A 22,097-nucleotide genomic window follows, 5' to 3' on the forward strand; every position below is an offset into this window, starting at 1 on the left:
CACAGGTCTCTGGTCATCTAGGCACTCTGTGTTGAGGCTCAGATAAAAACAAATAGCACTGGAAAAAAAAAAATAATCAGCCGTATAAATGTGCAGTTGCACAGAGGCACAGTTTAATTCCATTCCATACTGTAATATTTAATTCCATTCCATAGTGTAAGCGATATTGTTCAAAGGCTGAGGATGGGCAGATGTCATTGAATGGAGAAAACACAAATAAAAAACCCAGTAAGTTTTGTTCAGAGGTTTTGAGAAGGTGTGTTTGTACATTGTGTAAGAAAACAACGTGTTTCATTTTCAGTTCTTGAAACAAGGGCATGCCACGGGCATTGTTACTCATTTTAAGAGCAAGGGACTCTTCTGACCTTATACTTGTACACAGTTACCATGAAAGAGGATGCAAACTGCAAAAATTAAAACAGGCAAAATGCTGAACTTCCTTTTGACCCCCACTTGTCACGTCCTCTAAAGCACAGAGCTCCTTCAGATGAGGGGCACGCGGTGCAGGAATAGCTGGCATTCGTTAATGGTCCCTGGCCAGGATACGCTATGCTGAGAACATCAGGCAACAGGAGCTGACCCAAGATTACGCAAACCTGGAAGCAAGTAAACTACTTCTCACGCAGCTGTAACAGTTCGTGGCACCCAAATGCGCTCTGCCAGACCAAGGTAATAAGCCATGCCATGTTCGCATTATATTTTGCAGAGAATTGTCACCAGATAAATGGGGTTATTATAAGCCAAGATATACACCTAAAGCCTTTCAAGCATCAGTGTCACTGGCAGAACCAGTAACACTGCACAGAGGCTGCACTTGTTTTTTCTTTTCAACAGCCACTAGCAACCTGTGTTACTTCCTACCTACAAGTATTTTGCACTTTGTAAATGATATCTCTACACATGCATTTCACTACATACACTTACAGAAATTCACAGGCTTTATTCACAAGTTTTGACAACTCTCTGTTGCTAGTTACCTGAGACTTAACCTATACTCTGGGTTTTAAGAGGGTTTACACAAACCTGCAGCTCTACCCATTTCAAAGACTAAGCCATTCCACTTGAAAGGAGGTAAAAGATTTCATTTAAAACCCCCAGCCTTACAGTCAGCAGGAATTTGCTTCTATTTATCACAAAGACCTGCAGATTTCGTTCCCTGGTCTTCAGAGCTTTGTTCCGATAGCCCCTGTTCATTCGACTATGTTATTGCCAGGCATAAACAGAGTTAGGCAGTTTCTTCAAAAAGAAAACCAGGCTGGTGTCACTTCTGTATTGTATTTCTATATTAACACTACTCTGAGCTAACTCCTGAACCAAGAGAAACCAGCTGAGGTAGTTCGGTGCTGCTACTTCTTACTTTAGCCCTTTCTGGGAAATAAGCCACTTGGGCCACCAAACCAAATATAACACTTCTACTCGAGGCACAATCGCACTGCCTACCCCCGGGCCATCTCTGATGCCAGCTGAGGAGGACTGGGTGACCTAAAAATTACTTCAGTAGTTAGGATTAAGGTAAAAAAGCCACACACGTGTAGGAAGACCGTTCATTATTTGGCCCGCACTGCCCATGTTTGGCCCTGAAACGCCACCGTTGTTAGGACCCAGCAGCTGGGTTACAACAGATAAAACAAAGGTCTTTGAGCTGCTTCGTGCACAAGTTTTGCTCAAGACTGGCATCTGAAAAGTTATCCAAATTTAAAGTACAAGCTGGCACCTAAATTTTCAGAGAACAAAAATATCAGAAAAACCTGAAGGGACACCAAGAATAGCACATTTGCTCAACTTATGCAACTTGAAGCAATCACACATCAAATTACTTTGGTCCCTGGTAAATTTATAATCAAAATATCTTCATAACTTAATCCAGGGCCAGAAATACACAACCAGCAAATGACTTTTTTTTTTTTTCTTTCTTTCCTTTTATGTTGCAGACATACCCCAGACTGTAAATCATATTATTTCCTGTCAGTTCTCCCAACAGGAATGTCTGAGTAATGTTTCAGCTTTGTGGTACTAAAACACTAAATTTTTTTAATTGAAACAGATACACAGCTTCCCCTCCTGCTTGTCATTTTAATCCTTGCCAACTTCCAGAGCTCAAAAGGCAGAAGACTCCCCTTTCAAATTACACAATAGGATAGGATTACTGCTAGGGGCTTTAGCAAAGGCTTGAATTATTGTAACCCCTGTGTAATAAGAAGTACAGTAGTATGTTAAGTCGCAAGATTCCCTTCTCAGCTGTCAGCATTCACTTTTTAGGATATTAGATGGGAAGGGGAATAACTCTGTACGATCTATGAATCCCAGACAAGTTCTGCACTCATGACGTTTCCATCAGCTGCACACATTCCTCGCAATCTGTTCTCCTACATTATTTTTCCCTTGACTATTAACTCTCTTCTGGCAGATCCTATTTAAAACCATTTGTAACGTACTTATAAATCACGGCTTCCTGACAGGAAGGTGTACTAGTGGGAGAAACAGCAATAGCCTATTTAAGAAACTATCAAATGTAATAAAAGTTGAAGATACACTATGCTGTGGATTGTTATAAAAGAACAGGTCAAAGATTACTGAAAGAAAATGATGCTGATGCAGACTACATTCTCCTTCTCTTGAACTACTTCTAGCTTTGTCTTCTCTGGTTAGGATGTGATCCAGTGGCTTTTGTTATCTCAGACACTTATGACCATGTCGTGCGTTTAGTAACGTGTTCAGCTCCATTTGCTGCGGTCAAGACCAAACAGACTGACCGATTGCTGAAAGCGTTTATCCCATGAATTACAAGTGAGAAGGCTTAAAGACTAAAATAAAAGCAAGAAGTGATGAATCGGAAGATTTTAGCAGAAGTTGCTGTACTTGGTCTCCTGCAGCTACCCTGTAACCGGTATTTACTTACAGACCAATTGTACAAGTCACGTCACAACTTTTAACATCAGCAAATCCTTCTTGGAGATGTTCTCCTGCAGAACATCGTTTCTTTTATTCTACTCTGCTCTAACTTTGAAAACAATTGAGCACGCTTCGAAGAAGCGATACTAGCCCCAAATAATGACTGAAAACACTTTTGTGGCTTGTTTTCTACGTCTAACTGTTGTACACAGTGACAAATGCACCTGCATGCTCGTCAAAAAAAAAAGAGCTCTACTCCAGACCTCAGCTTTTGTTCTACATTGGTCCATAAATTTAATACACGCTAACTTCAGAAAGACAAGTGCTCACGAGGGATCTCTTCCTTAAAGAGTAACTTATATGTCTGCTCCAAAGACTCACGCAGGGGAACTAAAATAATCTACGGGAAGGAGAGCAAATTAGGCAGCTTAAGTTTCACTGCCACCAGCATGCTGATGACACTGGATACTTCCCACCATTTCAGGCTGACACCACAACTATGACAAGTCCTAGACAGATTAAAGGAGTGGCAACGGTCTTCTAGGAGCAACTACCAAAGAGATCTCCTCCTCCATTCAAGCTCAATGAGCACCTCAAAGCTTGCCATCAGAGTTTTGCCAAATCCTTGTTTGTTGCTTTGCCTTTAGGCAGATGCTTTCAAGCATCCTTTCAATCCTATGTTGTATTTGACTTCACTTCATCATTCTTACCTCCAAATCAGGTAAGCATTGTTCGCTGCCGATGGGACATTACCCAACATCCTAGCTCAACTGCAGAACCAATTATCAAGTGAATTATAATGCACTGAAGGCATTCCCATCCATTAGTTCCTAAATAAACCAGAGCTGCTTGCATTACTTTCTTAATAAGCTCAATCTCATGGAATAACTATTTGTCAAGATGTTTTACATCTATCAAGAAAAAAAATGAACCCTGCTAGTCTGGAGAGGGCCATTGGACTGCAGTTCTCTATTGGCTTCTGAAGTAAGAATACGGCATCTCCTGGAGTACGCTCTGCAGCCAGTTTGCACACCTCGTAGCTGTTCTTCAACTAGATGCATTTCAGTTCCTGTTAGCACATCTACAGAGGTGTACAGCACACGGTGAAAAAAAATTAACACTTGCTTGGCACCTCCTTCCCAGCAAGGAGGTGTTTTGAGATGGTAGATCCTTGCATCTACTTTCAAACCTATCGCTCTAGTTTAAAGTCCAATGCAAGTCTCCGTCACCTGTCCAATGAGAAGAGCCACCACGTACAAACAGAAGAGCAGGAGGGACCAGCAGCAAGGCTTTCTGGGAACAGACTATTCATCTTGACCTTTTGCCACCATCACTAATGATTTCTGCACCAGTGTTTGTCTTCTGGGTAACAGAAACAACGTTTTATTTATTAAACTTGTCATTGAACACGACAATGTAATTTACTAGCTTTCATCTGGTGCCAAGAATTCCTGTGAAGCATAAAGTTTTGCAAAAAGTCATTTCCCAATAAATCATGGCATCAAGCGAATATGCAATCTATTAGCCCCATATGAGAGAGTGAAATGGGGACAGCAGTAAAATAGCTACATAGAAAAGTTGCACAGATTGCAAAACAGCATCGCTAACTTTTAATAAAAGGGATTAAAGTCACTGAAGCGGACTGTAGAGCTGACCACCTTTCCCAATTAACATTAACAGATTTAATTAGACTGTCACTGCACAACAGGTTTTTTTCCCCATTTTAAGTCTGGATCTAACACAAACCAACATTTTCTTTGTTAGGTATATGTACAGAGAGGAAATCTTAGCTAAACAAAGGGAAAAAAAGCTGTCAGAGCACAGCACCGAGATACGAGAACTTGTCCTGATTTTGCACACACTTCACAAGGAAGGTTGCAGTGTCTGCCTAATAGTTTCCCTATCAGAACACGTGTTGGCTTGAGCACAAATATGTGCGTACCCCTAAAAGACAGACACCCAGACACAGCTTTACTGACACTGTAACCATTCAGTATTACCGAATGTGAAAAGCAACTTCATACTCTCAATACCACAACTATTTTCTGTAGCTTCACAAATACGTTGGCATAGACGAAGATGGCATGCAGCAAGTCAGTCTTGCTTTCTAAAAACCGTGAAGCTGCCTCCTAACCACTCTCCTTCCCACTGTCTCCCCCACGCTGACTCACACCCAACAGAGACTTACTGCCGAGCGGCTAGCAAAGTTTTCATGGCCTATGCAACAGGAAATTGTTCACAGGATCGTCTTCCTGACCTCGTCAGCCTGTTTGTAAAAACTCCCGTTATCTCTGCAAGATCCTTTTGTACAGCTCTTAGCTTCAAGCCTGCAGATGTATCCTAAATTATCGATTAATACTCTGTCACGCTCCCACTTCATTACTACTTTCTTTCTCTGTAAACCCGCTACTAACAGGCTAACAGGGTTAGTTCGGTCTTTGAAATAAGCTAATACAGGAGGTCTGTGTTGGTTCATGAGTCTGACGGCCTGGTTTTCATAGTCACATTGCCTTCTTGCCTTCCATTCAAATATTCCTGAGGAAGCACCCAAATCAGGCTCTAGAGGAGGACTGCTTAATTTTCACAGGGGTCAATTTTTTTCCTTTTTAAATTGAAACCGCAATTACTACAAATGCAACGGCTCCTGAGATTCAACACAGCCATCTGTCATCCTGGACATCCACAAACGTATTGTTTGTGATGCTTTTTTTTAATCCTGTTAATGCTGGATGATCTTTTCAAAACGCTCTTTTATTCTACGTGCTGCTAGTTTCATCTTTGAATCAGCCTGAGCATGAAAGTATCGGAAGAGGAACTGCTCAATTCAAATGGAGAAAATTTTTTTCTTGCAGAAAGAGCCAGGTTTGGCAAATTGGTCCTGGCCTGACAGATCCAGGTTCTCCTTCCAGTCAACTGCAACCTAGATTTTTTTTCATATGAGAAGTTACTTAAATCAAAACCATTTGAGAAAGCGCATATTATAGCGGCAGGGATGCATATACTGTATCACCAAGGTGATGACAAACATAGACATGCTTACTGACAGCACAACTAACACAAACATTTGACATCACCCATTCAGTAGGATGTTTTACACCAGCCTGTTTGTAGAGCCCCAGTCACCCCAGTAAGCTGCTGCCATGCTCACAGACCCTCAGTTTAATAAACAAACTCTGCACTTTCCACTGTCCTCAAGTCTAGTAGCCAGGGTTGTAAATTCAGGAGATAACTCTGGCAAGTAATCGGATGCCTGGCAAGACATAGAGGAGAGACGGAGAGGTTATCTAATTAGTCCTCATCCCTGAATGTTCTCCAATTGCCTAAAAGGTCAAAAAAGTAGGTTAATATGCCTTTTGCTTCTGTCTAGCAAGACTTACCTTGCTGATTACCCTGCAAAGCTTGCGAGACAGTTGAATTTCATCCAAGGCATTCAGTGCGAAGGATTTCAAGTTTTAAACTGGGCAGCTAATGGTTTGCCTATATTTAGGCCATAAGAATATCACATCTCTACCTAACAAGATAGTCACACTCCCCCGAATTCCTTCCCTTGCCCATAATTCCCAGACTTGACTATTCTTTCAGTCTTTATATGCTTTCCTTGCTGTTACTGAACATGCCTGACCTACCCTCAAGTCAGAGCTGCAGACAGCGTGCAATCTAACAATACATCCAAGTTCTGCAAAACTTTTAATAAATTTAAGTAGTAGAGACAGTTTATGCAGGAGCAGTGCTTCACGTAACGCACGGGTGCCAGTTTCAATTCATGTCAGAATTCTCCTTCACTTTAACACGAAGTTACTACTTACTCCATTTGGCCAGTTTTCACCTTACCAAGCTCTGAAATAGCTCCGCCTGTCCTAACGGCTTCATGAAAGCTGTATTTGATCATCCAGTGGGGCACTGTCAATATCGAGCCAAGATCACGCCTGTTCTTAGCGTTGCATCCAAAACTGACCCCTAAATTCGCACAGCAATGGGACTCTGCATAAATACAGCCATTAACTGCTGCGGTCAGCATAACGCGGCTGATATTTTACCCCATTTCTCCATTTCATGGCTCTCTCCTCCTTTGAATCAACTCACCAAAAGAGCAGTCTCTTGTTTCTTGAGCTGGTCTCAAATTGCAAGCACAGGCTATCAGCCAGTCACCAATCACCTTTGCTAGCAGCAAGCTTTTTTTAAATCCTGATATTTACCAAAGCAAAAATAACTGGGGAAGGCAGGTAACAGGACATCACTCTCAAATTTAGCAGTCTAATGGAAAAGGCAGAAAGTACCACCTGAAGAAATGCAAACAAATTTCCCTGAGAGAATAAAAAGTATTTTATTTATGGTGGCTTTGATTGGTGGCTTAAGGCAACCACTAAGCTTATGTCTTCAATGCAGTCTCAACCCTTTTTCCTTCCGCATAAAATCCTCTTAAGTGCTGTTTTCAGTCTAGTTTCAGCTGATGCTGCTAAAATTGTTAGATCCTGGGTTCTGCTTTCACCCAGGCTGGTAACCCTCCCACTTTGCAACAAGGACATGATTGAAATTCCAAGTTAATACACCAGGAAAGAATTCGGCACCACTTTCTGTAACAAAAAGACACAGAGGACATCCATCCTCTTCATACTCGGGGAAATGGCACCTACAAGGACATGCTCTGCAGCATGGCCACAAACACTTTGAGTAAGGTCTCGTGGGTTTAAACTGAGAGTCAGGACTCCTAAACCAACCCTGGACTGAAAAATAACACAGACTATGCTGATGAAATATAAACTAGTACAATTTAATTTGCATACAGCAGGAATAAGGTAGGTAATTTATGAGAAGGGCAGTCAGATAAGGCAAGTGCATGCAAATACATTCTGCAGTTCTTCAGCCCAACTTGGAAGCGGCAGCACAAAAAGCACGAGCTCGAAGCACGCTTGTATGTTTTCCTTCTAAACCCTAGAAGAGGAAGGTACGGCAAAAGACCACCACCAGATAATACAAGAAAATTAATCTTACCAGTTGATGCCAATGCTCAGGCCACCGCTCTAGGAAATACAGCACAAGATATTTTCTAATGCAACTAAAGTAATTCTAAACACAAGCCTATTTTGGGCAGAAGTAGGAGAGAGATCCTGTTTTCGATTCCTCACTCAAAACTACATTGTATCTAAAAAAACAGAAAGAGGACAGGACTGCCACTGCTGATGGCATTACCCAGACAGCACCTATTGTGGAAAATTACAACATTTTAATGAAGAAACAAGCAAAGAAGCTTCCTCAAGTACGCTGCATTCTCTTCTCATAATAAATCCTCTCAGCTCAACTAACAGGGAAACGTCTTTAAAACTTGCTCAACCAGCATTTACCCTCATGCCCCATAAAGGAAGTTTCAAAAGCAAACTTCTCATCTACCACTCGGGCGAGAGCTCAGACTTCCCAAGACAGCCTGTTTGGAAGCATCTGTCCCCATCCTGCTTTAGGACATAAGACCACGTAAGTGAATTCTGGCCACTAGATCAGGTCTAGGTGCCCGTATTATTCAGCCCAAGTAAGCCACAACAGCTTGATGTTCCCCAAATGCATCACAAGTTTCAGTTAATAGTTCTTGGGCATCTGCTCATAGAAGTTGACATTAATGTGAGAATTGACCAACAGGAACACCTGATTCGTGGACTACTAAATATTTAAGAAGGCATTACACAAAGGATGAAGAAAAAAATTAAGTTTATGCTCCAGTTTAAAGTGGCCACAGTTCCATTGCACTGGTCTGCATTCTTGATCTTTATGTTCAAGTTAGAGAAGCTTTTTAATTAACCCAATCTATCAGCAAACGATTCTTGGGCTAGAGCCCAGCTAGAGAGAGTAGGAAGCTTGGGAAAGGCTTATGTCCTTCAGATACATTAACTGCTCCTTCACACCACACGGGTTTCATCATCCATAAAGAAAATTCAAATTTGAAGTCCCCTGGTTTTAAGTGAGAGATTTTTTTTTCCACCCTTCTTCCTGGAAGCAGCAGAAGATTAGGAAGAACTGAAGCATACGTGTGCTTCGGACCTTGTGCATTAAGGAGGGAGGGACAAAGGTTTGGTTGAGCCTTTTAAACTCTTCTGGACTCCTAGCATAAATCAACCAGAAAGTGGGGAATTATAATGAGTGAATATGAATAAAAACAGATGATCCACATCATTTTGAGCATCTTATACTTCTGCAATCATGTCCTTTGTCCAGAAAAAGAAGTCCTTAAACATCACATTGTATTAAAGTGGGGTAAAAAAATGGGATTTAGCATAGACCTAAACTCCCACTTACACTGCCTGTACAGGCACCCTGCAGAATTTCACGCTTCTCCAGTAAAATTGCTCACTCTTCAACAGACACTGAAACATACTCAGTTTTATTTCAACTTGAGGTGGCACTACTACAATGTCTACCAGCTCGAGGGGGGGAAAAAAAAAAACCAAAACAACAAAACAAAACACCTCCCTACAAGTTTACTTAGTGGACTAAGGAGCTGTTTGGACTGTGCCAAACATCCCTCCAAAGGGCAGGCAGGAGAATAACCACTGGTACCAGCGCTCCCCACCCAAGTATCCACCTACCCAAAGCCAAACCAGATGAGTACGCAGCACCGGGGAGTGATCACGTGCACCCCCCAAGTTAACCAGCTACACTTCACACAGGAAAGGATAACTGACAGAAAGCATAGCTGACAACTGTAGAAGCAGAAATTGAATGGGGTAGCATGTTTCTTTCCCAAAGAGAGTAATTCCACTACTCAACTACAGTCATAATGACTAAAAATAGTAACTAAGAAGAGTTGAACTGCACTTTCATTTTGTTTTATGCCCAGATGTCAACTAGTAAGATATCAGCATATATATTTACTGTATGAGGAAATCCTGTTTGAACAACTTCAGCTTGCGAATGTTTTTCCTTCGCCCATAAACCACAAGATTAAGCATCACTGCAATGGCAGTATTCCCTATCCCAACAATATCCTCTAACTTGATTATTTTGGGAATTTGCCTTTTAAGATAACATTTAGCTAAGCTAATATACTTGGCTAATAAAACACAGACTCTACAAAATAGCTTAAGTCAGTATTTCTCAGAAGACACAAGGTGCAAAGGACTTGCTGTGGACACTGAGCGCTCAGGCTATATAGTCAGGTTTCAAAAATGACATGATCCGTTTAGAAGAGAGACAGACTCGGCGTTCAAGCAGCTGGAAAAGCTACCTTGTGCAGTTTCACAAATCATTTAATATGGTTTTGGTAGCAGTTGCACAAAACCAAGTTATTTATCAAGCAGCAACATGCTTGCCCAAGAAAACCAGCCCCCACCTTGAAAATATTAGTTACTCTGAATAGCACGTGAGGTTTACGCATTGAGGGTCAGCGTTGCATCGCGCATCCTTGGCTGTGCTTCAGCCCTTTTTAGCTGCCTCAAGTTCTAAACGGATGGTGTGCAGCCAGCGCTACACTAGACAGTTTGAATTTATGGTTGATTAAATTATAAATTTTGCTAAAATAGTCCACCTTTTCTTGAAGGCTTGCATAGCAGAAGAAACACTTGCTAACATGATCAGCACAGTTTACATAACCTGGAAAGGAAGATTTTTATTTTTACAAAGAGTACCTGGATTCCATCCACTCACAACCCACAATTCCAGAAATCTCAGCAGATCCACTCTCCCAAGTCCTGCTTCGCCCTGAACAGTGCCTTACGTTTATTTTTAGCACAAGAGACAGCATCCATCCAGGCAGTTTTCAAGCTTCATGTGTTGCCCTGCCCTGTTTCACCGAGCGCCTGACTGAAACGCGGACACAATTCTCACGCTCACCAGGAGCAATTCAGATCTGAGGTGGCGAAGAGGAGGCAAAAGTTCTGCTCTACAGAGATATTGGTGACCCCACGGCACCATGAAGGTGGCTGACCTAACACTCTGTACCACACCAGCTTCTCTCAGCTGTCATGAAACTTGCTGTTGCCTTCAGTGAAGGGGCCATTTCAGCTTTTCGATGCTCCATTTCAGTATTGTGTTTTCATACCCACTAAAATGAGAGACCCTGGGTGGGTCTGCACTTAAGCTGAAACCGGATGCAACAACTGCACTATCTGCATAACATTAAGACAATTGGAAGAGTTGGTGAAGTTTTAAAACATCACCACAGATTATTTGCCTTCTGCAAACAAGATCAATGATTTGTCTTGCATGTTCCTACTGGACCTAGGTAAATCAGGCGTAAGTTGCCACATTCTTTGAGTGAGTCTTCAGATGCGTACACAGCCACCACAACATAGGAGTAACAGAGTGGCTGCCACAGATTCGCTCCCGAAGTCCACTCAACATCGGAGACTAGCACATAGCGTTGGAAGTTCCGATCACATTTCTCCTACGCCCAGTGGTCTCCATTACTAAACACAAAAAAATCAGAAGACAGCATAAGCTTACAACACTCAGGAAATTTCTAAAGGATTTGTGTTCTACCTCCTCCAAAATACTAATATAGTTACATTTAAACCCTGACTGGGTTGTTCTTATAGCACGCTTTCACATCCCCTTAAAAGAACCTGGTATCACCATTGTTATTTTACATGAAGTCCACTTGTTTTCCTTGAATTCTTTTCCTGTGAGGATTTCTGCCATGGCAGGAAGTAAGATAGTTTGTTGGAATCCTGATTTCAAGTTCTACAGTCAGGTCTCACACATACACACTTCAGTATCTTATTTTAAGACACACAATTGAAATAAGATGCTCCATCCCGTCATTGCCCACACTCAGAAATCAGGTACGGCATCTCATTTGCGCAGACAAGAACAGAAGAGCAGAACCTTGATCTTAAGCATTATTCACCTTTCACCAGAAACTAAAGATCTTTATCCTGCATAATACAGGTGGCAGGATCACCAGGGTCTTCAGCTTTGAAGAAAAAAACATAAGGTATTGCCTCTGAAATTCTTATGGTTGATGGTAAGAAGGATTACACTTGCTTGCTTAACCAATCTTTATATTGCTATATAGCCAGGCACCGGGTTGTTGTTTCATAAACCTAAATACATTTGAACATTCTTAAATTGTTGCATTGGAAAACCTGAATCACAAATTCCCAAACAGCGCAGAGTATCTCAGTGATTCCATACAGGTGATTACATCCATGGGGGTTACAGTGCCCGGACAGGCTCCACAGAAGCACCCGTCCATCCCGGCAGAGCTGGGAGCAGACCAGGGCCTGGGCCAGTTCCCGTTCTTATTGCTGGATTTGTTTGGAGCTGATGAAATCTGCCCCTTTTATACCTGGTACCTAAATGAAACTGAAAGGCTTTGTGACCTGGGCTAATCCATTCAGCAAACACACAGCAAGATGAGGATTATTTTACATGACAGAGAAATTAGAGGTTCTCCTCCGAAAAACAGAAAGTTCTCATCCCTGCAGAAGAGCAGCACCCACAGCTGCAACACCGCCTGCTCTGACTGCACTTGGTTTTCCTGCGTTTTACAGATTCCATTAGATCTTAGTACACCTTAACGAGCAAGTCCAGCTTGCAGAGGAAATACCGGACCGTGGGTGATAATTTGGGGTTGATGAACAGCAGCAGTAGGACATTGGGCCCCCACTGCCCTCAGACGCTGCTGCCGCTGCGTTGGTTCACTCGCTCCGTTTACAACTACATCAAGCGGTAACATTCGCCGTCCAAAGCGGAAGCATTCCCTCTGTAAACACCACCCCAGGTACCAGGCCCAGAAACCTGGAAGTAACTGGACAGCAGAGCAGTCGGACGGGCCTGGACGCCCCGCCGCCCGCCCCCGGGCCCAGCGGAGCCCCGGACAGAGCTCCCCCCCCCGCCGCCGCCGCCCCCAACTCCAGGCCAGGCCACCCCTCCCTCTGCCCTGGCACCACCGGCTCGGGCCCTCCCTCACCGCCGCCCCGGGGAGAACGGGCGAGGCCCACCCGCTCCGCCGCCCCCCTGTGAAGCGGGGGGGTGGGTGAGTGAGGGAAGGGGGTGGCGAAGGAACCGCCGGGGCGCGGCACCGGGGGGGATGGGAAGGGGCAGCACCACCGGGAGGAAGGGGGGCGCGGGGAGAGGGAGGGGGCAGTGGCGGGGGGCCGTGCCCCTCGCCCTTACCATGGCGGCTCGGCGGGGCTGCGCTGGGTGGTAGCAACGGCGGCGCCTCCCGGTCCCGTCCGGTCTCCCTCCGAGGCAGGCCGCAGCCCTTCCACTTCCGCCGTTGCCTAGGAGTGAACATCCGGGTCAACGCCACCTCGCCCCGCCCCCTCGCCGCTGCTCCGCCAATCAGCGCGCGGCTCGCCGGCCATCGCCAAGTATGGAGCGCGGCGCGCGAACGGGGCGGGGAGGGGCAAGAGGGAGGAGCGGGAAGAACCATTCCCCACCGGCTGAGAGGGGGGGGGGAAGGGGGGCGGAGGGACCCGGGGCGGGGAGCGGCACCACGAGCGGTAGGGCGGCGGGCGCCACCAACTCCAGCGCGGGGGTGAGCGCGGCCACGGCCGGAAAGAGGACGGCCAATCAGAGGTGGGGGCGGGGATAGGGGCGGGGCCTGCGGGAGGGCGCGCCAGGAGCTGAGTCCTCGTGGCGCCGGCCGGCAGTCGGCCCCAGCTGCGCCACGGAGCGGCACGGCCCTCTTTTAAACGCCTAAAACCGAAAAAAAGTCAGTACGAGGCAGGCATTTAGCACGGAAAGCATCATCCCGAACAGGTAACGTTTTGGCAACGTCATCGAGGCTGAAAACTGGACTATACAGAGGTAATTAATAGAGTGTCATTACTGCTGCTGTCTGTAGCGCATCTACTTCAGCTCTAAAGTGACAAGGAAAAATAATCAGCCTCTGGCTGATTAAGGTCAGGGTTAATTAATTTGAAAAGCAAGTGTTCAGCCTCCTCTGGAAGCTTAGCCTTTGATTCAGCAAAGCATGTAGGTACCTGCTGGAAGCCAAGCAGATGCTTACATACTTTGATGACTTCAGGGCTCAGGCAGCTGAGATGTGTATCTCCAAACGCGAGATGGAAATCAGCAAATTGAGGGGGGGGGGATGCGCAAATAAAACATTTCTATTTTTCTCAGACTGTCCCAGGAAGAAAGCTTTTTTTCCCCTAATGTACAGTTCACATTTCAGTGATCTCAGGTCCAACTGATCCCCATTCCAGGCTCCAGACTCGCACTTCTCAGTATGGACCTGTGCGTTTAAGAGCTGCGACGTACCCAGTTGCCCCAGGAAAGCATCCGATTCATTCTGTGACAACACTTTCCTCTGCAGCTTTTTTGGAACAATTCTTTGGCCCGTGTTTCGCTGGAGTTTGGGTGCCAGGATCCCAAGAACCCTCCACTGGTACTCTCTGGCTCCTGCACTGCAGACTTGGCCCTCGTGAGCCAAAATCCCTTTTGTTGTTCCATTTACTTTCTGCAGTTTGCCGTAGAAACTGGAAACGCTGACGAGGGGAGTCACGCTCTGCTTCGTTTTTCCCTTGGATGTAATGCTGCGGTACGTCCTTCCTACGGGAGATGACCAGGGCCAAGCTCTGACTTTCCACTAAGACATTATCACAGATAATTTGTGACTCCGAATTTTCCTAGCTATGGATACCAACAGGACCTTCTAAGAGATAACAGCTGACTGCTCCTTTAATTTAACAGGGCAAACCAGCCCTAGCTTTCAGTTGGAAAAGAACAATCTCGATTTCTAGGGAAGTGAACACAACAGCTAGTATCCAGGCATAACTGTTAATCTGAATTTGCATGACAAACAACCATACATAGATGTAACAGCTATCACTGCTTACACTAACTAAAAAAACCCCAAAGCTGTCCTGTATGCTGATGACTTCTGACAATTTTACCTACTTTTTTCCATTCCTCTGTTGCCATTTTTAAACCTTTGGTGTTCTCAGTGCAGGAACAAGATGAACCCAGGAAGCAAAGGACAGAAACAGTAGAACAATCTCAAGAAAAACAGGAGCTGTATTACTTCACAGAAAAACAAAAGCGCGTAAAACTCCATCAATAACCTTCTACCAAATAAACTCTAAGATGGGAAATAATCTTGCCATGTCTGGTAGAGAAGGTGTTTGTTTCCTCCTCTAGAGTCTCCGCATTCAATTCTTTGCCGATACCAGTCAGCCTAACCTCCTTAAACCCAGCTTATAAAACGCAGCAATCCAAAGTGAATTCTGCTTTGGAATCCACAGATCCTTCAGGCTTGGTGTTCCCTCAGAGGTGCCTACCTGCAGTAATTAAGAAAAGCAAGCCTGTTCATTGCACAGCACAAATTATTCATCCGTTTTACAGAGGTCCACACATCTAATGTGCATGTTTGCCTTGGGGCGCGGTCTGGGAGGCCAGAATTGATAATTTTGAAAATGCATGTTCTACACGTCATTATTTTTGTCACAAAACTCATGCAAAGTATTCAATGGCTAGTCTGCTTTTATAGTTACGAACAGAAACTGTTTCTAGCTGCTTGCTGAAGCAGAGCAAAAGCAGAATTATGCAGCCCAGTATATTTTAAACAATTTGAGATCCAAATGAATGTTGAGGCCAAGAGGATGTTTTTCTTAAAAGAAATACAAGCATCCTGGATTTTGTTTTCCTGCTAATAGGTATAATGAAGAATAAACAGCTGCTTTTTGTTTTCCCCAAAATATTTGCATTAAGAAGATCTGCAGATTCCTTTTGAAATGGATGTAACATCTTTTCAAATGAGGACCAGCTGCTTGCTTTGATTGTTTATAGCAGGACATGCTTAAGGGAATATTTTTTTGTTGTTTGTTTATTAAGATGTAGGACCAGATTCTTCCTGGTTAGGCTGCAATTTGCAGTGTGGAGTGGATCTCAGCAAGCAGAAGGCTCCTCATATGTAACTACAGTTGTAGCCATCCTGCCTTCTGTTGCGATTTGTAGAGGGGATGACACCAAATACAGCTAATTCAGAGACATTTGATAAATCTCAGTGCTGTGAGGCAGTGTTACCTGTGCTACAGACATTTCCCACCCCTCCTGGCATGGAATCACCCACCTACACAGAAAAAAAAGTGTGCTCAAAAGGCTCCTGTCAGGCCTTACCCATCTTTAAAACAAGGGTCTATAAACAAAGGAAGCAAACAATGATGTCAGTTGACGGCTTAACAGCCCTACATCATCAGATTCATGTGCAATTAATAACAAGGCTTTTGATCTTGCAATCAGCAACTATAAAATACATGTGCTTTCCCTGTACCCTTGATTATAGTGAAGGGAGCAAAAGGATAAATACTTATTAGTGTTACAAAGTACTTTTCACATTTAGCCAGAACTTCATAAAGCATTTGTGGTCCAACATGATGTGTTTTTTATTTTATCCTCCTGCATGCATGGTGAAATGCTATTTATTTTGTTTATTCCAGTGTTTAGCCAGGACCAAGGGTGACTGTGAGAACATACTCAGAAACAAGGTCCTAGAGAAAACTTTCATGCTTCACTGAATGTTCATTTTTCTACTAAAGAAAAAGACATCTTGAGCTTTTTTAGGTCAGATTGCCCATTTTCTTTCATGTCAAACTTGTGGCACTTGAAAGATATGTAAACTTTTATTAGGGGTTCTCATAAATTGAATTTACTGCTGCAAGAGTCTTCCAGCAATGGTAAAGTTTAGCTTGCTGGGTTTTATTAGTCAGAGTCAGTAAACCAGCAGCATCACTTGATTTGAGGCTGAAAACCGAGCATTTCTTGGAAACTAATATAGGAAAAAGGTACCTACACTACCCAATGTCTTAGAATTCCGTATTCAAGCCACAGATAGTTCTCACTATGGAGATCTTTGTACACACTGTCAAAATAGCACACAAACAATAAAAAAGCCTCCCTCCCATTCCAATTCCAAGGCAACTTTGCTGAGGGTACTCTTGGAATATAAAGGTTTTAAGAGTTTCCCCATTCACTGCAGGAACTGATGAGTAAAGCAAAATCCCATGTTTAATGAAAAACAACATATTGCCCATTTAGGGTGAGGTTTGAGGCACTCCCCTCCCACCTAAGAATGCTAAAACCAGACTTTTTGCCACTTCATCAGCATCCAAGCAGATCTGCTCATTTGTTAATGTAAGAGACAATAAACCTAGCAGCCTAGTATGTCCATATATTGGCCAAAAAATGAGACTTTCTACTACCAGTGCAGTGCTGTCACAGTAGCAGTAGAGAAATTAAAGGTTACACGTCACTCAAGCACACATATTGCTAGAGGCATGAGGTTTTTCTGGCTTTGGCTATTTTCTTACAATTGTTTTGCCTAAATAGGTAAGACCAAGTCATGTCCTGTGTCCCTGTGTCACAGACTGAAGAGCAGACTTAGCCACTCAGCTGAAGCCAAGATGCACAGAGAGGGGATTGAGCAGAGTGTCATGTTAAAAAGTCACATCTCTGCCATCTGGGTCCATATTTTGAACACAGAAGAATTGGTTTGGGGTTTTTTTTCCCCCATATATAAAGTAACATCCCCATCCACTAATAACAATGGCTTTATTTCGGTCCAAAAGTACCTGCCCACATTTTGAGAACACTGTGTCTGGACATGCCTTGGAGTTGTTTGCAACCACACTGTTTTCACATGTCCCACAGATTTCAATCCAATTCTGTTCCACGAATGTTTAATACAAGATAGACAAGTGTGACCGAGACATATCTGAAATCCCACCTCAAGCAACCCAGCAATGCATGTTCAGAAAGGGACTAAGAGGCTTTTTTTTTTTTTTAAATATCAGTCCAAAATACTGGACTTCAGGACTGAGATCGCTAGTTTTCCAGCACGTTCCACCTAGGATATGCAACTGTTTATTTCTGTGCTTGCAACTGCTCTTTTAACTTTATATTTTAAGCACAGAAAGCTTGATAGACAGGAGCTTTCAGAAATGTCTTTAGCCTGAGCAAAGAGAGTATTGAGAACATTCTTGTCAAACTTGGTCATTAACTGTAGTAATAATGTCTGCAGCTTGTCATTAAAAAAGAATCAGGGAGAAGCTGATTAAATGCACCAGAAAGAAACAAAACTTTCCATTCCCTTACTTTTTCCTTGACACGCTGCACTTCATTTGAAGCTTGCTAATATACCAGCCAAAAGAATTGTAAGGGCCTGGATTCCTTCTTAATACAATAGTCACGGTTCACTAGTTAGAATCTGTATAGAATTAGCCAATGACATGGACGAATGGAAAAACATACTTAAAGAGCTGAAAAATAGCACTCTTTTGCAGGCTTATTCATTAGAAAACCTCTATCAGTACAGTGCATTAGTTCTTTTCATATTTCTACTACTAAACTAAAAAATGATCACAAAATAGTACGCATCGAATAAAGACGAGAAATGCCATAGCAGTGCTTATGCCTGTAACGTTAGAGTTAGCAAAAACTCAGATCAGTCTTTCCATGCAAGTGCTTTCCTCCAGAGATTTTTGGGGCAAACTTCATAATCACAGCAAAAGCAGCTTAAAGCAGAATTAGCACAACGAGCTGTGACACATCTTGTTCCATTTTTCAAAGTTCCACTTCAATCAGCTGTACCTGACAACTGTAACCAGCAGTACCACACTACTGAATATAACATCAGCTTTGCAAAACTGGCATGAAAATACATTAGCGCAGGCACAAAATGGACTCGCTTATTAATGTGAATGTGATCACCGTGAAAAGACTGAATGATATTTCACTCTGCATCACAAGCTGTCTCTCCTAATGCAAGTCTACCTCAGCCTTTATACTATTGTTCATCCCCACAGTATCCGACTGCCTTCCACATCAAATCAATAAGAACAGCAAAGTAGACTTAATGGAGTCTCTGGCACTTTTCCCATTTTAGGGCAAAGTCCTGCTGAGGAGGGGTTTCTTTTTCCTCAGACTTTGGACTTAGACTTTTTTTTGTCCTTGCTTGGATAGCAAGAAGGCTTTCAAAGTGAAAATAAGCATCAGTATCTGCCAGTGAACATGGCTTGTATCTGTGAGGAAAAAAACCCCAATGAACAGGAGCGGAGACCAAGACTTGAAGTTTCCCGCCCAGGTCTGATCCTTTCTGTAACATAAAAGAAGCACTCTGGAAGTGCAGACAGCAAAGTGGGGGCCCACTACTGAGGCTGTGTCAACCATTTCAAGCAGGTAACTCCTACGCTGCTGTCTTCCTATGCACATCACTGCTACTCTTGGCAGGAAAAAAAAAAACCACCAAAAAACCCACAAATGTGTGTGTAGGAGGCGATTCATGTTATTTAAAACTATGGGAGAACTTATGTCTGTATTCTTTGGAAAAGAGGAGATCAAGAGCATATCAGTATCCGGTGAGGAACTGACAAAAGGGATGCTATAGGATTCTTGGAAAAAACAGAGTAAGAGGCAATACACTCATCCTGGGGAAGGATCAAGATTTAAAAGAAACTCACTTGGAAGTTTTAGAACAAAAACTATTGGGGTGAGGGTGAACCATCCTATACTGCACTATGTAAGAGCTAGGGCTAACAGTTAAAGGAAAAGTCAGTTATGTGGAATAGGGACTTCAAATTATGGCTGGTGTGTGGATGTGCCCTCTGCATGACTTCTGCTAGACACCACGGAAATAGCAATTCTGAAGAATAATAGTGGTACTTATTCATCTTAGATTCCCAGTTCTGCCTCTAGCTTGTTTGATGGCCATCTGTTGAAAAAACTAACCAGCAGTTTATTGAAGTGAACGCCTAACTTTTAGTCTGGGAGTAGTCTTACTAATTTAATATACAACTCAAGTTAGGTATATAGTTAAGAAAACTGGTGATACAAAATCTGAACCTACTAAAAGTTGACTTCCATCAGAGAAAGACAAGGATTTTTTTAAGCTTTCTGGCTTCATTTCAGCCTCCTCTATTTTTTTCATATATTTATGTACTGGAAAGAAAGAAGAAGAGAGGGAAGGAACCCTGGGACAGCACATGCTGGGCTGTAAAATGCAAAAAAGGTTTTTCAAAACCGCATGTTCTAAACATCACCTTGGAGTCACACAATAATAAATACTCAATATTACACTGAGAGGGTCTAATTGCCAAGTAACTATAGCAATGGAGAGAAAAGGCTGTCTTTGGACACATTCCCTCCTGCCTTAATTTTTCCCTGGGGTGGGGAAGGGGTACAGAGAATGTGCTCTAGATCCTTAACGGATAACATTTTCCAGAGCCCCCTCTGATCACTCAGTGACTCTGGGATTTAAAAGAAGCAGTCTCATGTCTCAGAAGGAAGCTGGACATTCAAACAATTACACTGAACTATTCCATCTCCTTAGAAAGGGTTTAACACACCAGGTTCCTGACGCAAGGCTGTCAAAATACATTGAGATGCATTACACAGCAATGTGACCGTTTATGAAGCGCCTTACAGTCCAATAGCTCACTGCCGCTTCCTTCATCCCCAAAGAAACTGTGCTTTCCAGCAAGTCTAACAGTCTGAAAATGAGTAAGTGTGAATGAGAATACACGTTGGCCTGCACCAGGTACTTGTTTGTGCCAAAGAGAAGACCACATTTCTGATTGTTTTTAAACACCGATTTCTGGAATTTAATTTTTTTTTGGGGGGGGGGGGGGGAGAAGAATTAAAGAATTATCTGGAGGCTTCAAGTATCTTTCCCCTCCTGATATTTTCCAGAGCTGTTTGGAAATGGGAGGGCGGAGCTGGCACATTGGGACATACCACTGGGTCAGTGGTTTCAGAAAACACTTCTTTATCCAGTCAGGAAAAAAACTACTTCATATTTTTATAAGTAACTTGATGCATCACTCTGTTTTTGATATTGACTATACAGCAATGCAAACTGATTTGAATAAATTGCAGGGGGAAGAAAAGGAAACTCCCTTTACAGAAAAACAAGAACTGCTTTCTCCAGGAAAACCTCTTGAACCTGCAAGGGCTTAGTTTAAGCATATGCTTTCCAAAAAAGTAAAAAAAAAACCCAACCAACATCATTCAGATTTCTTAACTAAGTAAAAATAGTAGGCAATTATGATTGTTTAGTGATATATGAAGGAGTTGAACTACGTCAAATATGGGAAGAATCTTGCATCATTGCTCTAGATCAAAACCTGTTATGCTTAAGACAAATGAAAGATGATAAACAATAACTTCAGAAAAAAATTGCCAACTTCAAAGAGCTTTGACTTGTTTGTTGCTTTAGTCTTTAATTGACTTATTAAATAACTTCCAGTTTTACAAAGCAGTAGAACCTCCTCCTCTCCAACTTGATAAAACTGTCAGAACTTGAAGAAATCAAAGCAAGTAATCACAGCTAAAAATTGCTTTAGCAAGTGTGAATGGTGACATTAGTACTTGAAAAAACACTCTGTATTTTTTTTTTTTTTACAAGGCTTCTAGAGAATGACTTCCAGAAAGCCTACACAACATTCACAATATAAAGTTCATCACAGTAAGATGGAAACTATTCACACTTACATTCCTGGTTCCACAACACTGTAGCACACTTCAGGATGTGCCAAAGACCCATAAATCATTTGGAAGCCTTCCCACAACTCCTTACTCTAATATTAGCATCCTACTGTATAGAATAGCTTCTTGGATATGACATTCTTTTCCTTCTGATATTATTCAGCTCCTTTTCTCAATTAAGCAAGAAGGTGTGGGGCCTAGGTTGCTCTTAAGTACAAGAGGTGATCCCTGGGACATCAATAGGGATTAGCAACACCTTGTTTTTTCACGCACCTGTACTTCATTTCAGGCCCTGAAGAGATGTTGACAACAGCCAGCAAAGATACAGGAGCTGTGTAGAAAGCAGCACCTCTGCGAGGCTTGGTGAGGGAAAACCTACATGGCAATGCGTGTCCAGCAGGATATACCCAACCTTGCAGTGAGAGATGGGACCCTACAGCAAAGATCGGCTCTTACCAAGGGTGAGGTGAGAGCCCTGAGGGGAGCAGGTCGATGGGGGGGTGGGCCCAAGCCGGGTGCCTGTGAGAAGACGGGGATCCTGCCTTAGGCTGAGGGATTCGAGGCCTAACAAGGACACAGCGGGTGTCCAGGCTGAAGAGATGGTGCCCAGGAAGGGCTGAGGCTGTGGTAAGCCGAGTCCTACGGAGAAAAGCGGGCTTTCGGGCCGGGCCCAAGGTCGAGCGCGGTGGCCATCGCGCCCTCCCGCCGGTAACCTTGGCAACGGCGGCCGGACCGGGGGGAAATCTCGCGAGATCTGGCGCTCGCCGCTTACCCGCGCCGGAAGATCTCGC

The 22,097-nt window shown here is 43.3% G+C and overlaps 1 protein-coding gene across 2 annotated transcripts in view; it reads right to left on the reverse strand.

The window, feature by feature from the left end:
- The window catches only part of CAPZB (capping actin protein of muscle Z-line subunit beta), a 69,411-nt gene extending 47,411 nt beyond the window's left edge, over window positions 1-22,000 (reverse strand). The window contains exons 1-2 of one of the 2 annotated variants that reach the window (XM_054849297.1): window positions 21,763-22,000; window positions 12,997-13,103 (exon numbers count right to left, since the gene is read on the reverse strand). In XM_054849297.1, coding sequence (XP_054705272.1) covers window positions 12,997-12,999 — 3 coding nt within the window. In that variant the 5' untranslated portion in view covers window positions 13,000-13,103; window positions 21,763-22,000. Of the gene's footprint in view, window positions 1-12,996; window positions 13,104-21,762 lie in introns of those variants that run through there. The other variant, XM_054849298.1, reaches the window with a different exon arrangement.
- Window positions 22,001-22,097: the final 97 nt, after the last annotated feature.

This window comes from Grus americana, chromosome 21, assembly GCF_028858705.1.
Source record: "Grus americana isolate bGruAme1 chromosome 21, bGruAme1.mat, whole genome shotgun sequence".
Classification (NCBI taxonomy): domain Eukaryota; kingdom Metazoa; phylum Chordata; class Aves; order Gruiformes; family Gruidae; genus Grus; species Grus americana.